The sequence below is a fragment of the Palaemon carinicauda genome, chromosome 4 (assembly GCF_036898095.1).
Source record: "Palaemon carinicauda isolate YSFRI2023 chromosome 4, ASM3689809v2, whole genome shotgun sequence".
In the NCBI taxonomy this organism is placed as follows: Eukaryota; Metazoa; Arthropoda; class Malacostraca; order Decapoda; family Palaemonidae; genus Palaemon; species Palaemon carinicauda.
In genome coordinates this window covers 185,064,556-185,078,031 of record NC_090728.1, presented here as the reverse complement: position 1 = coordinate 185,078,031, position 13,476 = coordinate 185,064,556, and the positions used below count along the sequence as shown (strand labels likewise).

The 13,476-nt window shown below is 44.2% G+C and overlaps 1 protein-coding gene and 1 long non-coding RNA gene across 2 annotated transcripts in view; one reads left to right on the top strand and one right to left on the bottom strand.

Annotated features, from left to right (window-relative positions):
* Positions 1–13,476, top strand: part of Sin1 (SAPK-interacting protein 1) — a 75,730-nt gene that overhangs the window by 60,968 nt on the left and 1,286 nt on the right. The window contains exon 9 of the mRNA XM_068372861.1: positions 6,829–6,951. Coding sequence (XP_068228962.1) covers positions 6,829–6,951 — 123 coding nt within the window. The remainder of the gene's footprint in view (positions 1–6,828; positions 6,952–13,476) is intronic.
* The window catches only part of LOC137640266 (uncharacterized), a 51,618-nt gene continuing 50,988 nt past the window's right edge, over positions 12,847–13,476 (bottom strand). The window contains exon 3 of the long non-coding RNA XR_011044321.1: positions 12,847–13,037. This is a non-coding gene — a long non-coding RNA (uncharacterized lncRNA). The remainder of the gene's footprint in view (positions 13,038–13,476) is intronic.

The following is a 13,476-nucleotide window of genomic DNA, read 5'->3' as shown; positions in this document are numbered from 1 at the left end:
TGGGTCAGTTCGGACTTGCTGCAGTACGACAACTGCACACCTCCCAGAGAGGCAAGGTGGTACCGCAACAGGCAGTAACTCCGTCTGTTGCCGCACCAGCTGTTTTAGACCCTCAGTCTCAACGGACAGTAGCTCCGTTTGTTGTTGTCTTTCATAGACCCTAGTGGTCCATGCTGCAGACTATACAGTCTCAGCTTGCTCCTTCATACAGGAGTATCATGCTGGTAGGTTGACAATGCAGCCTGTTAACCTACAACCCGCCGAGGTTGTGCGCTCAGCAGATACTGCGGCTGCCTGCTCCCACCCTCCACCTGTGAGAGCTCCACCTCCGGTGCGCAGTCCACCCTGCCAGACGCATGTTCTTGCTGCGCCTCCTGCTTTCATGCGTGAGTTGCCGCATCGGGAGTTGCCGGGTTCCAGCACTATGAGGCAACCTCCTCAACCCATGAAGCAGGAGCCTCATGCTATGCGGCATCCTCCTCAACCCATGAGGCAGGAGCCTCATGCTATGCGGCAACCTCCTCTACCCATGAGGCAGGAGCCTCATGCTATGCGGCATCCTCCTCAACCCATGAGGCAGGAGCCTCATGCTATGCGGCATCCTCCTCAACCCATGAGGCAGGAGCCTCATGCTATGAGGAGCCTCATGCTATGCGGCATCCTCCTCAACCCATGAGGCAGGAGCCTCATGCTATGCGGCAACCTCCTCTACCCATGAGGCAGGAGCCTCATGCTATGCGGCATCCTCCTCAACCCATGAGGCATCCTCCTCAACCCATGAGGCAGGAGCCTCATGCTATGCGGCATCCTCCTCAACCCTTGAGGCAGGAGCCTCATGCTATGCGGCATCCTCCTCAACCCATGAGGCAGGAGCCTCATGCTATGCGGCAACCTCCTCAACCCATGAGGCAGGAGCCTCATACTATGCGGCATCCTCCTCAACCCATGCGGCATGAGCCTCATCCCTTGCAGCATGAGCCTCATCCCATGCAGCATGAGCCTCATACCATGCAGCATGAGCCTCATCCCATGCAGCATGAGCCTCATACCATGCAGCATGAGCCTCATCCCATGCAGCATGAGCCTCATCCCATGCAACAAGCTCTGCATACCTTACAGCATGCTCTGCATACTATGCTCTGTATACAGCATGCTCTGCATACCTTACAACATGCTCTGCATTCCTTACAGCATGCTCTGCATACAGCATGCTCTGCATACCTTACAGCATGCTCTGCATACCTTACAGCATGCTCTGCATACCTTACCGCATGCTCCTCAGTCACACATCTTTGGTTGTTGCCAACTCACAAGACTGTCAAGCAGTTTCATAACGTTGCCTTCTGGTCTGCTGCTTTTGCACCAGTGAAACCCTCACTGAGAGAACTTAGCTTTTCTCGGATATGGTTCCTGTAGATGAGAAAGTGCTATTCTCCCTCCTTCTGATATTCCCTTGAGGACTCTGTCATTTGGAGAGGAGCCTTAAGCTGCTTAGCCTCCTATGGACTTTTATTTAAGCATAACATGCTTCCAGGGAGGGTAATGGTTCCGCTTCAGTCGCTAACCCCGTCTGTTGCCACACCTGCTCCCATAGACCTTGAGCTTTGTTGCAAGACATGCAGTCCAAGCTTAGTCCTTGTTAGAGGATTTTTTGTTTACGGAGTCAGTGTGTCACTGGGAAGACGTTCAACAACCAGCAGAGGTGACTTGTTGTGACGCAGTGCGGCAACCTCAGCAACCCGATAAGGAGTTGTCTGTACTACCCAGACAGTCTAGACAGTTTCGGGTTGTCGCTGTACTTCCTCGCTTCCCCATGGTTGACAGTTCACAGACTGTGCAGCAGTACCATGATCTTGTGTCCGGCTCCGTCAGACGACTGGCTTTTAAGAGCTCCCACAAGTCGTCGCTGTCTGGAGAATCTCAGATGGACTATGGATCTGACCAAGGAACTGGGCCTCCTGGTCAATTTAGAGGAGTCCCAGCTCGTCCCATCCCAGACCATTGTCTACCTGGGTATGGAGCTTCAGAGTCGAGCTTTTCGGGCTTTTCCGTCGGCCCCAAGGATCTACCAAGCCCTAGAATGCATCCAGAGCATGCTGAGAAGGAACCGATGCTCAGTCAGGTAGTGGATGAGTCTAACAGGGACACTTTCATCGCTGGCCCTGTTCATCGAGTTAGGGAGACTCCACCTCCCCCCCCTTCAGTATCATCTAGCTGCTCACTGGATAAAGGACATGACGCTAGAGACGGTCTCAGTTCCTGTTTCCGAAGAGAGGAGGTCTACTCTAACGTGGTGAAAGAACAGCTTTCTTCTCAAGGAAGGTCTACCTTTGGCTGTTCAGAACCCGACCGCCGTCTCTTCTCGGACGCATCAGACACGGGCTGGGGTGCGACTTTGGACGGACAGGAGTGCTCGGGAACATGGAATCAGGAGCAAAGGACACTTCACATCAATTGCAAGGAGCTGTTGGCGGTTCATCTGGCCTTGATAAACTTCAAGTCCCTCCAGCTTAACAAGGTGGTGGAGGTGGACTCTGACAACACCACAGCCTTGGCTTACATCTCCTAGCAGGGAGGGACTCATTCGTGGAAGTTGTTCTAGATCGCAAGGGACCTCCTCATCTGGTCAAAAGATCGAAAGCTCACGCTGGTAACGAGGTTCATTCAGGGCGATATGAATGTCATGGCAGATCGCCTCAGCCGGAAGGGTCAGGTCATCCCCACAGAGTGGACCCTTCACAAGAATGTTTGCAGCAGACTTTGGGCCCTGTGGGGTCAGCCAACCATAGATCTGTTCGCTACCTCGATAACCTAGAGGCTCCCGTTGTATTGTTCTCCGATTCCAGACCCAGCAGCAGTTCACGTGGATGCTTTTCTGCTGGATTGGTCCCATCTCGACCTGTATGCATTCCCGCCGTTCAAGATTGTCAACAGGGTACTTCAGAAGTTCGCCTCTCGCAAAGGGACACGGCTGACGTTGGTTGGCTCCCCTCTGGCCCGCGAGAGAATGGTTCATAGAGGTACTGCAATGGCTGGTCGACATTCCCAGGACTCTTCCTCTAGGAGTGGACCTTCTACGTCAACCTCACGTAAAGAAGGTACACCCAAACCTCCACGCTCTTCGTCTGACTGCCTTCAGACTATCGAAAGACTCTCAAGAGCTAGGGGCTTTTCGAAGGAGGCAGCCAGAGCGATTGCCAGAGCAAGGAGGACATCCACTCTCAGAGTCTATCAGTCTAAAGGGGAAGTCTTCCGAAGCTGGTACAAGGCCAATGCAGTTTCCTCAACCAGTACCACTGTAACCCAGATTGCTGACTTCCTGTTACATCTAAGGAACGTAAGATCCCTTTCAGCTCCTACGATCAAGGGTTACAGAAGTATGTTGGCAGCGGTTTTCCGCCACAGAGGCTTGGATCTTTCCACCAACAAAGATCTACAGGACCTCCTTAGGTCTTTTGAGACCTCAAAGGAACGTCGGTTGTCCACTCCAGGCTGGAATCTAGACGTGGTCCTAAGGTTCCTTATGTCATCAAGATTTGAACCTCTCCAATCAGCCTCTTTTAAGGACCTCACATTAAAAACTCTTTTCCTCGTGTGCTTGGCAACAGCTAAAAGAGTAAGTGAGATCCACGCCTTCAGCAGGAACATAGTTTTCACATCTGAAACGGCTACATGTTCCTTGCAGCTCGGTTTTTTGCTAAAACGAGCTTCCTTCACGTCCTTGGCCTAAGTCGTTCGAGATCCCAAGCCTGTCCAACTTGGTGGGGAACGAACTGGAGAGAGTACTTTGCCCAGTTAGAGCTCTTAGGTACTATCTAAAAAGGTCATAACCTTTACGAGGACAATCAGAAGCCTTATGGTGTGCTATCAAGAAGCCTTCTCTTCCAAGGTCTAAGAACTCAGTTTCTTACTAAATCAGGCTTCTGATTAGGGAAGCACATTCTCATCTGAAGGAAGAAGACCTTGCTTTGCTGAAGGTAAGGACACATGAAGTGAGAGCTGTGGCTACTTCAGTGGCCTTCAAACAGAACCGTTCTCTGCAGAGTGTTATGGATGCAACCTATTGGAGAAGCAAGTCAGTGTTCGCATCATTCTATCTCAAAGATGTCCAGTCTCTTTACGAGAACTGCTACACCCTGGGACCATTCGTAGCAACGAATGCAGTAGTAGGCGGGGGCTCAGCCACTACATTCCCATAATCCCATAACCTTTTTAACCTTTCTCTTGAATACATTTTATGGGTTGTACGGTCGGCTAAGAAGCCTTCCACATCCTTGTTGATTTGGAGGGTGGTCAATTCTTTCTTGAGAAGCGCCGAGGTTAAAGGTTGTGATGAGGTCCTTTAGTATGGGTTGCAGCCCTTTATACTTCAGCACCTAAGAGTCGTTCAGCATCCTAAGAGGACCGCTACGCTCAGTAAGGAAGACGTACTTAATAAAGGCAGAGTAATGGTTCAAGTCGTCTTCCTTACCAGGTACTTATTTATTTTATGTTATTTTTGAATAACTAATAAAATGAAATACGGGATACTTAGCTTCTTTGTTAACATGTATGCTGGTCTCCACCCACCACCCTGGGTGTGAATCAGCTACATGATCATCGGGTAAGATTAATATTGAAAAATGTTATTTTCATTAGTAAAATAAATTTTTGAATATACTTACCCGATGATCATGATTTAATTGACCCACCCTTCCTCCCCATAGAGAACCAGTGGACCGAGGAAAAAATTGAGGTGGTGTTGACAAGAAGTACTGGAGTACCTGACCACAGATGGCGCTGTTGTGTACACCCCCACCTGTATAGCGATCGCTGGCGTATCCCGACCGTAGATTTCTGTCGGGCAACAGAGTTGACAGCTACATGATCATCGGGTAAGTATATTCAAAAATTTATTTTACTAATGAAAATAACATATTTATTTTGAATATTTAGATATTTAAACCTGTGTCCATATCTCAGTGTTTGCATAACTTTATTGAAAATTGTTGAACAGCCTATGATGATAAAAAAAATTTTCATATCAAATACAAGAAATTGAAAAATAACAAATAAGTTTCATGCTTGGAGGGGACCATTTCATTAATTATCTAGTAAATTTGAATTCCATTAACTCGCATCATCGATTACTGTCCATTTTATTCTAAGAATGGCTATTTTTTATTTGTATTAATGTTGCAAAATATCTTTAGCTGTTAAATTGATTATCAAAAGTATAATTTTCTATTGTCCTTGCTTATACTTTTTAAGAAAAAAAAAAACTAAAATATAGGCCTATTTGGGGCTGAATGGGGAATGTTCAGACATCCCTGTTCATTCTAAGAACCAGTTTATTTAAAGCTTCTTTACAACAGGCACCACTAGTTTCACCAGAAAATTATCATCAATGGTAGCAGTCCCAATTTTAGCAAAATCTAAGCTATACTCTATATTGATTTTTTAAGCTGCTATAATTCAAACATGAAATGTATACAAAAGTATACTATATTCTTATGTTCAAATAAAAATATGTACATTAGTATACTGTTGTAGAGCCTTAGCCTACGTTTTTTTTTTTTTTTTTTTTTCCCCTTATAGGAGAGACATACCTTCTGTCGGGCTAATTCTGAAGTTGTTAGCTTCAGAATTTAGAATTTTAGTTAACTGAAATTTTCATGTACAAAACTTTAAATAATTGTAAGGTATCTTTAACCCTTTTACCCCCAGGCTATTTGGAACTTTCCAGCCCTTAACCCCCAGGGGGTTTTTTTTTTCAAGCACATTTTGCAGTATATTTTTTTTTTAAATTGCTCTAACAGCCTTAATTTTCATCATAGAGAGGTCAGGTTGGTCTCATTCTCTTGAAAAATGCCTGAAGTTTCTCATATCAAAATTATGAAAAAAAATGTAAATAGCAGTTTGGATGAGTTTTGTGAAACGTACCAGTACGTCCTTTGAGGGTAAAAGGGTTAATATGCTTAAAATCATATATCATAAAAAGTTAATTTTACAGTTGAAATTATGAAAAAGCATTATTTTTCTAAGGAGATAATACTTCTTATACCTCTACCAGTGGCACATTGGATTAATTAATTACTTATAAAGAGTCACTGTATTTTGACATACACTTTTTCATTTTATACAATACAGTATTTAGTATGTTTTCAATTTACCTCATTTCAAGACTCTTGAAAAGGTAGTTTTTCTTTTTCACTATTCTAAAGAAGTGAGTAGGTATGGATAAATTAATTCACTTGAATAATAATGATCCAGTTTTGTTAACAAATAAAACTGCCTGTTTGCCAAACATTTACTCTATAGGTATGTCTTAAGAATTATAATAATGAGTAAATGATTGGTTACAATCACTAGATGATGATGCTGAGTGAGCAAATTATGCTGTTTAGCCTTATTCTTCGTCTACTTTTATTTCACTTCACAACGTCACAGTCCTTCCTATACTCTTAAAGTTTAGCTATTAACCCTTTTACCCCCAGGCTATTTGGAAATTTCCAACCCTTAACCCCCAGGGGGTTATTTTTTTCTCAGCACATTTTGCAGTATATTTTTTTTAAATTGCTCTAAAAGCCTTAATTCATGTCATAGAGAGGTCAGGTTGGTCTCATTCTTTTGGAAAATGCCTGAATTTTCTCAAAAAATTATCAAAAATATGAAAAAAAAAATTTTATAAAATTTTTTTGCAAGGACGTACCGGTACGTCCATGGGGGTAAAGGGATGGCTTTTGTGAAACGTACCAGTATGTCCTTTGGGGGTAAAAGGGTTAAGATGGTCTTTATTTTTTTTTTTTTAGGTTACTCATGCTGATGATATGCATTTCACTTTTTTAGGTAAACGTGTGGAGATGCCAGTTAATACAACTGGAAATAACATGTCAAGTGTAGAGGCGGTTTTGTATAGGTCATACAAAGTCACGTGGTTGCTCAAATTTGGAAAATGTGAAGCATGCCTCGGTATGTATCATTGAAAGTTTTATGTAATTCTTTCTGTCCTATATATGCATTATCTTTATGAACCTTGCCAGAATTTCATATTGCTTTTTCTCCAGAAGCTTGGTTTATAGACGTTTACAACCCTAAGTTTATAAAAAAAAATTCCCATTTTCTAATACATATTATAAAAAAAATTCCCATTTTCTAATACACAACCCCAGTGAAATACTGAGACTATCTAGCAGTTAATGGTAAGCATGCCGACAGTTACCAATTCTTCATTTTCTCCATTACAGTGGTTCAGTCAAAAAATTACAGTAATAAGTGTTTACTGCATTTTAAGTTAGCTAAACTGCTGAACTGGTTAGCATTTCTGCATAAGGAAATTACTGTTTTGAATAACTGATGTGAGGAGTATGATATCTCACGGTTTCCTCATAGGGAAAATTTGTTTCAACTTAGTGATCGTGGAACTGGAGACAATACACTGCGCAGTGATAAAGCTTTTATGTTGTAATCAGCGACTACAGTTCAGTTCTTGTAATGGCCAAGGAAAGTAGTACTGTATTTAGTTCATGGAGCTTCCCAGGAGAGAATTGATTTTTACCAAGTTGATAACGATACGACAAGCCAATACTATACGAAAAAGCAAAATACAGTATATTTATTCTGGCTTTGCACTTCTTGTAAAACTTTCTGTATTCTTAGTCTGAAATTTTAACAAAACAAGGCTTATTCATTCAGCCATTGTGACCCTCTTTTTCTACTTTACTCATCAGAGGAAGCATTGAATTTTTAAAATTCATTACTGTAGTAGAATAGTTAATTTACATTGTTGCTTTAATAAAAATCATAGGAACGCTTCTCACTTTACGAATACAGTATTAAAATTTATACGAACACCTTCATATTAGGCGACGTCTTAATGGAAGCTGTGCCAGGCTTTGTCTTTGTTAAAGGTTCCTTGTAGCTTCCATTTTACTAAAGCTACATTGCTTCCTGCCTTGTTCTTTCTTTTTTTTTATTCTACCCAGAGTGATATACTAAAAGATGGCTATTATTTGATTATGGCAATCCGAAGATATATTCATGAATATCCAAGTCCAAGGTTGTTTGGTCATGAGAGAAATATTTGAGGATTAAATTCGTTGTTTGCTATTGGCTCTTTTGTAAAAGAGAGGTATTGTACTATAATTTCCCCTTTTGATTAGTCCAATCTGGAGGAATTTGCCTAATGACAAATTGGAACTTACATCTTTTTCTGTACTATTTTCCAAGCTCCTCATATCCATATATTCAAAGAATAAGAAATACATAGAATTTTTCATTTCATATGATATGATTATTAAAAATGTTGAACTGTCTTGTCATTTTCCAATGACTTGGCCAAAATAAATAAATCAATTTTGTAGTTATGTAATGTATTTAATAGTATGGTTTCTGTGTTCTATATAATCAGCAAACAGAATACAATTTAGTGTTTATTAATCAAGCTACAATATGCAATATCATGGATACATTGATTTTATGACCAGCCGCCACTATCCCGGAAATTTGTCGTTGGTTCCTTCAATGTACGCCCTCTCTCATTTTTCTCGTCAGTGGTTGCGAGTTCATCCTTATCTGCCCAAAATCCTGTCATTTGCTGTCTCTATCTTGACTTGTCAACTTTTTTTGGTTTGACTCTTCCAGGGTTGCTTCCCGGTACCTTGGTAAATGCCTGCGAGTGTTCCATAATTTACATCATCCATTTTAGCCTACCAGCTTATTCCCTAGTATGCTGCTTCCTGTTCTAGCAATATCTGTGGTTAACTGCCTCTATATTGGCCTGGAAATGTTCTGGTTCACAGCCTCCATCCTGGTCTATCATTTTACCATAGGGCTTTTTTTTGTGGTTAGCCATCTGTTTTAGGCCTGAAGGCATTCAGTGGTTTTCCTCGGTATCTAGGCTTGAGAGTTCAGTAGTTAGACCCCTGCCAGCATTCCTTTGTTCGCCATCTCCATATTTGCCGACACTTCTGTGATGCACTGGCTCCAGCCTTTCCTCCCAGTGTTCTCTAGATTTTTGCCAAGCAGCTTTCTAGGGATGCAACCTGGCACCAACTCGATCCTGGCATGCCAGCTTGCTGTAATTTATTGCCATCACACTAGCTTGCTACTGAGGTTCTCTTTTTCATGGCGTCTTCATCCGTAATGTCTCATTGCCTTCATCATTGGAGTGCCACCACCAAACCCATGGCACACTGTCTCTATCCTGGTATGCTATCATGCGCCATGTTAGCATGCCAGGGCCGAGGTACGCCTTGCGTGGAAACCTAACGTGGCTCACGTCCTCCTTCCTGGCCTGCCAGCTTTCATTTGCTCGCCAGGACCTCCATTCTGTCCTAGCAGCCTTCTATGCTTGCCGTGTCCATCCTTGTGGGTCACAACCTACATCTTGGCTGGCTAGCATTATGTTGGTAATAGTCTCCGTTCCGGCCTGCAAGTGTTCCGTGGCTTTCTGCCTCCATCCTGGCAAGGCTGTCTGTTGAAGTTGTCTGATCTAGCAGTGTTCTACAGTTTGCCACCTCCGTCTAGGTGAATCATGGTTCATTGCTTCCATCCTGTCGTGCCAGTATTCTGTGGTTTGAGACCTCGATCCTGGTGAAACATAGTTCACTTCCTTATTCCTGGTGAAATATAGTTCACTGCCTCCATCCTAGCCTGTCGGCGTTCTATGGCATGCACCTCCAATCCTGGCATATTAGTGTTCCGGGGCTTAATCTCTCCATCCTGGCCACTATATCTCCATAACACTTGGCCTCTATCATAACCTGCCAACTAGCTACCCTATGGTTCGCTATGCTCAGTGAACCCTGCCTCTAACCTGGCACGCTACGGCTCGTTTCTTTGCTGGCCAGCCAGCATTCCGCATAGCTTGCCACCATCAACTCAATAAGTCAACATGGTACGCGATTTGCATCCTGGCTGGTAGTGTTCCATGATCTCTGCAACCGAAAGGGCCTCAATTCTGGTCTGGCAATGTTCCCTAGCATGGCCCTTCTTCCCTGGTGTGTCAATATTCTGTGACTCGCTGTAACCCTCCTGCTAGGTAGTAGTTGGTGCTACAGTCTGCTTTAATTCTGGTTTACCAGTCTTCAGTAAACCCTTCCTTGTATGCCACATAGCAGTGGTCTGGTAGTGCAGTGTGCTTTGCCACCTCCATCATAGTGTGCCATTGTTCACCACTCCCATCCTGATGTGCCAGCGTGCGGAGAGTCTCGTGGAGTCCAGTATGCTGTGGTTCTCCAAATCCATCCATTGTTCTGTGGTTTGCCAAGGTTCTTGTGGAGTGCTAAAAATTCATGGGTTGCTGCTTCCATCATGACCTGCCACCAGGCAGTCATTCGCTGTCTCCAATCACACGTGCCTTCATCCTATCCTACTGTGACTCATTCAGACCTGCCAGTGCTGTGTGATTTGCTGTACCATGTCCTCCTTGGCTTGCTGCCTCTTATCTTAATGTGCCATATTTCGTTGCCTCCGTCCTGTTGTGCCGAGGTTTTCGTGGAATGCCAGCGTGCTGTGGTTAGCATACTTCATCCTGGGAGGACACCATGCGATGATTCGTAGCTGCCATCCTGGCTGGTAAGCCATCTGTGGTACATAGCCTCCATCTAATCTTGCTAGCATTCCCTGGTTCCTTGCCTTGAACCTGAAGGGTCTCCATTCGTGGTTTGCCGTTGCTTTCCGGGCGAGACAGCTTGTTGAAGTTCTCCAGACCTACCATTGCTCTGTGGTTTACTGCCTCCATCTTGTTCTGCCAAGATGATTCTGGCATGCTAGCATGACATAGAACAGGACCTCCATCCTGGTTATGTGTCATGACCTCATTGGCTTGCTGCATCCACTTGGTGTCTTAATGCATGGCCACCATTCTAGCTGTGGAGTTCTGCCACCATGCTATGGTTCATTATGGCCTTCATCCTAGAATACCTTGCTTCACTGCCGTCATTCTGGTGTGTGTCAAAGTTCTCTTGGCTTGCTGTGAGTTGTGGCCTCCATCCCTGTTGTGTCACATTGCTACCATCCTGGCATGACAGCATTGCGTGCTTCGCCTTCTCTCTATCTCGTCATGCCAACAATTTCTGGTTTGTTAGACTTTTGTGTCTTGCTGCTTCCTTTGTTGTATGCCAGCAACCCCCCCCCCTCTCCTGTCCCTAGTTCACCACCTCATAAGTGTCTTATAGCCTCTGCCAGAGTTCCAAAATTCACTATCACCATCTTAGCCAGCCACCATTCCATAGTTTACTGGCCCTTTCATACTCATATGACTGCTTTTTGGGGTTTGCAATCTCATCTAGGCCTGAAAATGCTCTGTGGTTTGTCATCTGTCAATGCTCTGTGGTGCACTTCTGCCATATTTCTGTGGTTTGCTGCCCTATCATATCCTGCCCGCTCTCCACAATTTGCTGCTTTCGGTTGTTCACTGCCTCCACCTCCACCTCCAACCTGCTGCCAGTGTGTCTTAATTTGCCACCTCCATCGTAGCACGACAGCCTGTTGAAGTTCTCCAGGTCTACTAGTATTCCGTGATACGCCAAATTTGCCATCACCATCCTGGCGAGCTATGCTTGCATGCCTCCATTCAGTCATGCCATCATGCTGTGGATAGTCTCCTCCATCCTAGCTTGCTTCCATCACCCGGTAGTTTGCGAATCCTTGCTGCTAGCATGCCATGGTTTGGGCCCCCAATTCTTGTCTACCAACTCCCTTCTATCATCATGCCATGGCTCACTGGCTCCTTCCTAAGGTGCCATAATTTTGTGGCTTCCATCCTGGCGTGTCTTCAAGTGAAGGTTCTCCCAACATGCCAGTGTACTGTGGTTTGCTGCCACCATGCCATGGTTTGTGAGCTTACTCCTGTTGTATGCATATAGTGGCATGTTCATTAGTGGCTTTCACTCTGGTGTGCCAAGGTTCTCGTGGCATGCCAGCATGCCATGGTTTGCTAGATCCATGCCAGTGTGCTAGCAACATCTGGTTTGTTAGCTTTTCCTGGCTTGCCGACTCCTTAAATGCCTGGCAGCACGATCATTTCATTCATTCGTTCTTACCTGGTTTGCCGCCTCACAGGTGTTTTAACCTGCCAGTAAGTATTCCATAATTCATTGCCACTATCTTATCCTGTCAGCCAACTTTCATGGTTTGCCCTTTGCCAGCATTGCGGAGTGTACTACCTGGCCTGGCAGTCTTCTATGGTGCACTCTCCATCCTGACCTGCCGGCTCTCCCCGGTTTGCTTCTTTCATGATCTCGCCTGATGTCAATCTGTGGTTTGCCTCATTGCAGCATTGCGGAACTTGTGCCACATAAGTGCTCTGTAATTTACCGTCTCAATCCTGGCCTGCCAGTTTTTCGTGGTTCACCGCATTCATGATCTCCTTCCGGCATGGCTGCCTTCAGTCTTCAATTTAAACTGCCAGTGTTCCATGATATGCTGCCTCTATCCTAGCTCGCCAGTACGCAATGGTTCACTGATACTCGCCTAGCATGGCTGGGTACAAAGGTAGTCCTGGCTTGCTAGCCTGCTGTGGGTTGCTGTCTCCATGCTGGTATATGTGTGCTGAGGTTCTCCTGGCTTGCTCTCAACATCCTGGTGTGCCTTAATTTGCTGTCTCCATCTTAGCATACCATGGTTCGTAGCCTCCATCCTGGCATGATGCAATTCTCCTAGAGTGCCACATGCCATGTGGCTTCCACACCATAATTGGCTAGCTACCTTCATCCAGGTATGGCCAGGTTCACTTCCTTTATTCTGGCATAGCAGCATGCAGATGTTTGTGGCCCACTAGAGTCCTGTTGTTCACTGCCACCATCCTGGTGAGCCAGCATGCAGTTTTGTGGCCTGCTAGTGTGCTGTGGTTCGCTGCCGCTATCTTGGTATGCCAGCCAGGAAGCTGTAGGTTTGTGCCTCCATTGTAAATTGTTCTGGCATGCCTATGTGCCATGATTCACAGCCCACCATTTTTCCATGGTTTCCTCCTTTCCTTGTTGATTGATGGCTTTATTGTTTACCATTATCATATAGGTCCCAAAGGCCTAAGCTGCTTCGATGTTGTCTTCAATCTGAGAAGTTAACAAGATGGACAGTTACAAGTCAGAACAAACCAGCCTTTCTTACATGCAAATTCTGGTCAGATAAAAGGACATTTTATATTTTAGAAGTCTCAAGGCTACACATTATTGTACATATAATGTCATGTTAATCATATCATATTACTGATGCCCCAGTGCTTGGCTTAATGCCTAAATCCTATATTCAATTCAATTCATATCATATTACTGTGCTTACTCTACTTTGGTACTACTAAAATAGTTTTACAGATTACAGTGATTATATATTAATAACCAGAAATAATAGCATGTGATACTGTATAAAGGCAGGAAATTAATATATTGGTAAAATCTAATAAATTAAGTCTGCTTTACATATAGTATAAATGGAAGTTTATACCTACAAAAATTTAAAAAGTGCTAGTGCAAAAATTGTAATCATCCCTTTTTT